This window comes from Polistes canadensis, unplaced genomic scaffold (assembly GCF_001313835.1).
Source record: "Polistes canadensis isolate GaletaPanama2010 unplaced genomic scaffold, ASM131383v1 scaffold_25, whole genome shotgun sequence".
Classification (NCBI taxonomy): Eukaryota; Metazoa; Arthropoda; class Insecta; order Hymenoptera; family Vespidae; genus Polistes; species Polistes canadensis.
This window is the reverse complement of record NW_014569572.1, coordinates 995594-1003093: the sequence shown is the minus strand read 5'-3', so window position 1 is coordinate 1003093 and position 7500 is coordinate 995594. Positions and strand designations below refer to the sequence as shown.

The window sequence follows — 7500 nt, the reverse complement described above, 5'->3', positions numbered from 1 at the left end:
ATGTTAGTCGAGGATAAAGAAAAATATATATTAAGTTTATTTCAGAATGATATTTTATTATAATCCCCCGTCCCCTCACCCCCCTTTTCTTTTCTTTTCTTTCTCATTTTTATTTGATTTTTTTTTTCTCTTTCTTTCTTATTCTTTCTTTCTTTCTCTGTTATTTTATTGCCAATAAAAATGGTATTATAAGAAGGTGAGAGACAAATGGCGCGAAAAAGTGGAACGCCTCGAAGGCTTATCTCTACTTATCTCTCTGTGACGCGGAAGATGGATGTTCGCGTGCGTTTAGTTGATTTCGATCGTTGTAGAAAATAAAAGCGATAAATTTTCGTACAGTGGCATAGAAAAGAAAGAGAGAAAGAGAGAGAGAGAGGGAAAGATCAAGCTTAACGCGTAATATACGGGAGAGGAATAAAAAGAAAAGAAGAAGAAGAAGAAGAAGAAAAAGAAAAAAAAGATGTATGCGAATAAAAGGTGTCCCTATTTAATCCATACGAGAATTCTCGTCTCGTGCGGTTTTACCATTTCGTCGTTGTACGTCCTCGAAAATACGTTTCCATGGTGTATTTCATCGTGTTTAGAAAATATGATTGATAGACTTATGAATTATCAATTATTGGATAATTCATTTAGCTCCGAGACATAAAGTTTTTTTAGAACCGTTCCAATTCGAAGGACGTTTGAACGAACGAATGAACGAAATGAACGAAATGAACGTACTGCGTAGAACGAACGAAGGAACGAACGAACGAACGAACGAACGAAGGAACGAATGTTCCTGGCAAAGAGGCGAACGCGAGCACGATCTGTCCGCCACTATCCCATTCCGAGGCTAAAGACCTCGAGCGGACACACCTGTACGCGAGTCTTAGCGACAAATGCCAGATACGAGGACGAATCTCCGGGAATACAGTGACCGTAAGCAAAAGTTCAAGGCAACGTACTTCTCTGATCGTTAGGTGTATCGCTGTTTATCCCAACGTGTTTCATCCTTTATTATATATGTTTATCTTTTATCGAGAGTTAAAGTAACAAAAATTCAAATCTCTCATTTATCTCTCTCTTTCACCCTTTTTTCTAATCATTCTTTCAATTATAATAATCCGACGTAAAAAAAAAAAAACAAATTAAAAAAGTATAATCCCTATCTAAAGATGATTCTTTCTAGATAAAAAAAAATGCACTATTCACACAGTATATACAGACATTGCACGTTAATACGTTTAATATAAATTATCCATGCGCGATATTTTCTATCGAACGAATATTCTCAACAAGAGAAAGAGAGAGACAGAGAGATTATGCACAGAGGCAGGGCAGAGCAGGGCAGGCCCCCCGGTAAAGTGTTTCGAAGAAATATCTGTTGGCTAATTAACGCATACGTTTGTAGATAAGCGGTCTGTTAAAGACAGACAGACAGAGAGAGAGCGAAAAGAAGGGATATCGAAGGATGCAAAAGCTTACAGTTTAACGGGACTCGATACTTTGGTAGATTAACTCAGGGTTAGCTTCAACGAGAGGGGGAGACTCTCCTCCGCCATCTTAATGGAGGGTACACAGTCGTAGGGAAGCATCGACGGTGGTGGCGACGGTGGCGGCAGGAAAAAGAGAGAAAAAGAGAAACAGAGAGAGAGAGAGAGAAAAACAGAGAAAGAGAGAGAGAGAGAGAGAGAGAGAGGRGAGAAGGAGAGAGAGAGAGAGAGAGAGAGAGAGAGGTAAAGGCGAAAGAGAGCGTCGGTGCGAGTGTCTATTTACGAGTTGTCCGGCGCCGTGATGTCCGGAGTAAAAATACATCGTAGTCCGTATGCCGTGCGCCACACGGAAACCCTCCTGTGATTCTCTCCGACGTTCTCGGGCTAAAGCCTCTCTCTCTTTCTCTCTCTCTTCTTTCTTTCTTTCTCTCTATCTATCTATCTCTTTTCTCCTTCTTCTGCTCTCGCCGTCCTCGAACCTCCCTCCCCCTCCCGTTCTTCCTCTCTTCTTCCTTCTCCTGAGATTGCACGCGCGGTCCGTTCGTCTCCGCACGCTTGGAACCCGGCCAAGCCGCTCGTTCTTCTCTCTACCCAGAAAGAAAGAGAGAGAGAGAAGGAGAGAGAGAGAAGGAGAGAGGAGAGAAGGAGAGAGAGAGAGAGAAGGAGAGAGGAGAGAAGGAGAGAGAGAGAGAGAGAGAGAGAGGAGAGAAGGAGAGAGAGAGAGAGAGAGAGAGAGAGAGAGAGAGAGAGAGATTCGGGCACGAAGCTTTCGGAGCACATCGGAGAGGCAAGGCATCCTGCAACGCGCGGCGGCCCACTCTTTCCGTCTCATTCTATCTATCTATCCTTCTTTTTCACCTTCTTAGAAGAGACAGAGACTCTTGCTGAGATCTATGGAAAACTAGCCATTCTTTCGTCTCCCGTCTATCTTTTTTTTTTGTCTCTATAACTTTTTAGTTTTTTTTTTTCATCCTTATTCATTATTTTCAAACCTTTTCGAATCCTTCCTCTTCGAACCTTTTTGTTTTTTTTTTTTTTTTTTCTTTTTGAATTTTCCTCATGAAACCCACAACAGGAAGTTAGTCTATTCTTTAGTTTATGTTATTCTACGATCCTTGTTCATTGTTAACGTATATACCGTTAAAATAAGTTATTCATATTGTTATTTTTTAATTTCAATTTGAAAAGAAAGTTTATATACGTGTGTGTGGTCTAATATTGTTATAAGAAAGGTAAATCATTATTTTGTTTTATATCTGTATGTAATGTATATAAAAATGTCACGAAAGAAAAATATATATATATATATTGAGAAATAATTTTGAATTGTACGTGTAGATGGGTTATATTTCGTTTTGTTGGAAAAAAGGAAAAAAAAGAAGAAAAAAACTAATATTATTCGAAGCAGAGTTAAAAAAGGGAAGCATCATAGTCGGCGGAGATATCTTTGATTCCTTTTAAGATTGAATATTAAAAATGATTGATGCGTGTCTTTTTCGTTATTCTTTCCGTTCTTTCCTCCATTGAGAAAAGAAATCTTCTTCTTCCAGAGAAACGATTTTTCTTTTCTACTTTCTAAAGGAAAAAATTGCCTTTTTTAAAATTTACATTAGAGGTTGGTTGTAGGATGTTCTGCATTTGGGAGCAGGAAAATAAAAAAATCAAGAAGAAATTTTCTCAAATGTTATTAATATATAAAGATAACACACCTCTTCGTGTATTTCAATCAAGCGACGAAACAAGATCGACAGACAAAGATATCGTTTAATTCTTATCGTCAAAGACAAGACATCGTACATACACTTGGTAAGATATAAAAGACAACGAAAGATAATTCGGTTAATTTGAAAAATGAATTGCCTTAGGAGACGACAACGACTACTACCATATAGAATTTCGCTTATCGTACTTGTTTTCAACACGTGTTCAACTCGATCGGGTTGTGTACCTCGTTATATAAGATGGCGGTGGTGGCATAGTTCAAGGTGTCTCTTCAAACAGGTGGATGGACGTTCTAACTTTCTCATCGATAGTGTCCATTCATGGTGGTAATTTCGATAGATCAATGATTCTTTAATCATAGTAGAGATTTTCATTCAATATCTTTCGAAACGTTTAACTCCTGTCTTTTGCGAGATACAAAATAATTTGGTTCTTTTTTCTTTGTTTTTTTTTTTCTGTATCTTCGAAAAGAATAATGTATTATATGTATAATACACAGCGCGCATGATTTATCTTATAAATTATATTACACGATTTTTTTCGTTCCATTCGAGAAAACGTGTGGTCTCTTTTGATAGATAAAAATTGAAACGTGTTCGAGTATGCATTATATTACCATTTTACGGAAATTGTTTTGATAAACGAGAGAAGAAAGAATAAATAAGACAAAGGAGACAATTTTTTTGGATTACGGATCGATGATTTATTTTTTAATTTTTTTTACCATTAATATTACTTATACTATAAATATCTACAGAACAAACTATATACTCGGAAAAAAAAGAATTGAATTACAAACGTTAACTCGTTGTTAAACGTGTGTATGGGTTATCGAATAAAACTAATTGATTCACGGTTATGTTTACGTGAGAATTACGATAGTATCGCGTTTTGTAGAACGATTAAGAGACAACATAAAATACTTTCGTAGCAACAAATAGTTTGACGGCGTAATATTTAGTTTACCTCTTGGTGTATTTTGAAAGAGTTATAACAAATATTCCGTGGGAATATTCTAAATGATAAAAGTTAAATAGTTTCATGTAAAATAAAGATAAAAGCAAGGAGTTACGACGAATCAGAGCCAAAATTGATCGAGTAGCGATCGCAGCCATTAGTAAGTTATTTTTGTTAGAAGAACGAGAGAAACACGATGTTTTTGCGTTGCCTTAAACGAAACCCCCACCAATGTATGTTACTTCTTAAAAAGTTATTTGCCGTTTCAAAGAACACAAAGGTATATATATATTTCTATTTCTTTTTTCTCTCTGTAGATCAGTAGTCTTATTTGGAAACGTAAGAGTTCTTTAATTTGAGGGAGAGGAATGAGTGAGTGAGTGAGTGAGTGAGTGAGTGAGTAAGCAAGCGAGTGGTTCTCGATGAAGGAGGAGGGAGGGGAACTTGGCTCATGGATAAGCTTAGAAAAATATTGGACCAAAGTGTTTTCACTTCCGGGCTTGGTTCTCGCGTTTCCTCTTCTTTCTCGTATCTCGAAATGAAAAGTGCAAGCAAGCAAGCAGGCAGGCAGGCAGGCGGCTCTAAAACTTACGTGGGTATCAGCCGGCGTTCGCCGTTACACCGCTTCGTGTCGTCTTTTGAATGGAATTATTTTTAGAGTCGAGTCTACTATATGCGGATAACCACGTACGTATCGTGGCGCGCGTTCGCCCTCTTCTCCGTAACGCGTACGATAGAGAAGAAGAAGAAGAAGAAGAAGAAGAAGAAGAAGAAGAAGAAGAAGAAGAAGGAAGGAAGGAAAAGGAAGGATGCATGTATGCATGTGGGAGAGAACGTAGAAGAAACAGAGAGAGAGAGAGAGAGAGAGAGAGAGAGAGAGAGAGAGAGAGAGAGTGAGAGTAGTGGGGTAAGAGAAGTTCTTCGATAAACTTCGTCGACCTTATGTTTCAGCCACCTGACGCGAACCACGACATGGGAAGATCCGCGAAAAACTGTCGCAGCTCAGAACGTGGCTCAAGTCGCCGCTCAGGTGGAAAGCGGAAAGGCTGCTGCTGCCGGGAACACTTTAGGTCCTCTACCGGATGGTTGGGAACAAGCACGAACACCGGAGGGAGAGATTTATTTTATAAATCATCAGACGCGTACAACATCGTGGTTCGATCCCAGAATTCGTAAGTCTTTTCAATATGTCGTATTTCGTTATCTTTTTTATTTCTTAATAATATATATATAACTAAACTGTGTTTTCATCTTTCAGCGACGCATCTTCAACGAGCCCCGTCTTCCGGTGCTATGCTGCCACAAAATTGGCTACAGCAACCAACGGCTGGTGGTATACCTAACAATCAATCATTGCAAGTTTGTCAACAGAAACTACGTCTTCAATCGTTACAAATGGAACGCGAGCGTCTGAAGCAACGACAACAGGAGATCATGCGCCAGGTTGAATTCCTTTGAACAATTATTTTTTGTTTAATTGATCAAAGCAACTTCGATAGTATAATATATAACTCCACTAAACTCTCTTTGCTACTTCTATACCATTTAGCAAGAATTGATGCTCCGACAAACTACCACGGAGGCTGCTATGGATCCATTTTTATCAGGAATTAGCGAGCAACATGCGCGTCAGGAAAGTGCAGATAGCGGTTTGGGTCTTGGCTCTGCATATTCGTTACCGCATACTCCAGAAGATTTTCTAGCGAATATCGACGATAACATGGACGGCACCAGCGGTAAGCTGTTAGTCCATTATGAAAATCGTTGGAAGATCGGTTTTGCAGTATTCGATGCGTGTTTCGTAGATGGTGGTGCTCCCATGGAGACTCCCGATCTCTCAACACTGAGCGATAATATCGATTCGACGGACGATCTCGTACCATCGCTACAGGTAACTAAACTTAATATCTAATTAAAATAAATTATCTATTATTATATTTATGTTTATTATACACCATAATAATCAAATATATTATTTTAATTTTAGCTTAGCGAAGACTTCAGTAGCGACATTCTCGAGGATGTACAGTGTTTCATAAGTCCTAATACGATAAAACCTGGTAACGTGCTGACATGGCTCTAAGTATGGACAAACGCGGAATTAGTTCGTATAATAACGTAGATACTATGCTCCTTCTAATTACGACGAACGGACGATATTAGAATTTGTCTTCCAGTAACGGCTGACCCGCCCCTCCCTCCGCCCCTCCTCCGCCCGTCCGTTTGTCAAAATTCGAGTAGAGCAAGGAATCTAATATGAACTCGTGCCGCGTGTTATTCTATCTTCTTGTCCGTTTTATGGGACCGTGACGAGACTTTATATTATGTTGTTAATTCGCATGGAAGAAAATGTACCGGGAGATTTTCTCGTTCCGAAGGAAGAAGGAGGGATGCGTCATTTAGAAGAAGAAGAAGAGTATAACGAGAGAATCTCACGGTTCTCGTAATCTCCCCACGGTCGTAAAGACAAATGGAAACTCGGCATGGAAATACGTGAGGAGCGCAAAACTCAGAAAGCGCCTAGCAACGAAAACGTGATGATAGGACCAACGACAAGAGACTCCAAACGCGACACCAACGAAAATAATCGTCGCTGTTAAGAACGGCTGTTGTTCTTCTTCTTCGACGATATGGCGCCAAATGCGCGTTACATACACCTCTTTATACTATTATACTTGCGTAATACTCGAAGAGTCGTGCCTTCCCACTCGTTCTTTCTAAATCAATCACACACACACACACATATATACACACAAACATACACACACTCATTGAAAACTATGAAGAAAGTTATTTTTTGTTTCCTTTTCTTTTCTTTTTTTTTTTTGTTTTTATTATTTTTTAATTTTTTTTTTTCAGCGGATATGCGTCTCATTCTCCATCGATAACGCACAATTTATTATTTGCGACCGCCTCATGATTATCTTTTTATTTTCTTTTATTTTTTATGTTTCTTTCTTTCTGAACTTTCTTCAATGTTATTCCAAATGTGTTAACGTGCGAGAACGAAGGCACATCTTTTTGATGCGCTTACAATCCATACGTAAGAACGTCAAAGATCTTTGGACTATAATTTTTACAACGAAAAAGAAGTTTTTAACTGAAAGAAGTAAATATCGAATATTTTTTGTTTTCTTTTTTTTGTCTTTCTCTAAATACGAACGTTATAGTCCGTGTTTCACAAGCAAAATACAACGAAAGCAAATTATATCGTAAAGGATTCGTTTTGAATCGTAGTCCAAAGTAGATTATATATATATATATATATACATGCATATACATATATATATATGATAATAATAATAATAATAATCAATTTCGATCATACTCGGAGTATATTTTACGA

At 38.2% G+C, this 7500-nt stretch overlaps 1 protein-coding gene across 1 annotated transcript in view; it reads left to right on the top strand.

Moving 5' to 3' along the window:
• Positions 1–7493, top strand: part of LOC106783747 (transcriptional coactivator YAP1-like) — a 19208-nt gene extending 11715 nt beyond the window's left edge. Inside the window, exons 2-6 of the mRNA XM_014742548.1 lie at positions 5106–5326; positions 5413–5597; positions 5704–5890; positions 5960–6045; positions 6142–7493. Of these exons, the coding sequence (XP_014598034.1) occupies positions 5106–5326; positions 5413–5597; positions 5704–5890; positions 5960–6045; positions 6142–6237 (775 nt within the window). The 3' untranslated portion in view covers positions 6238–7493. The remainder of the gene's footprint in view (positions 1–5105; positions 5327–5412; positions 5598–5703; positions 5891–5959; positions 6046–6141) is intronic.
• The last annotated feature ends 7 nt before the right edge of the window (positions 7494–7500 follow it).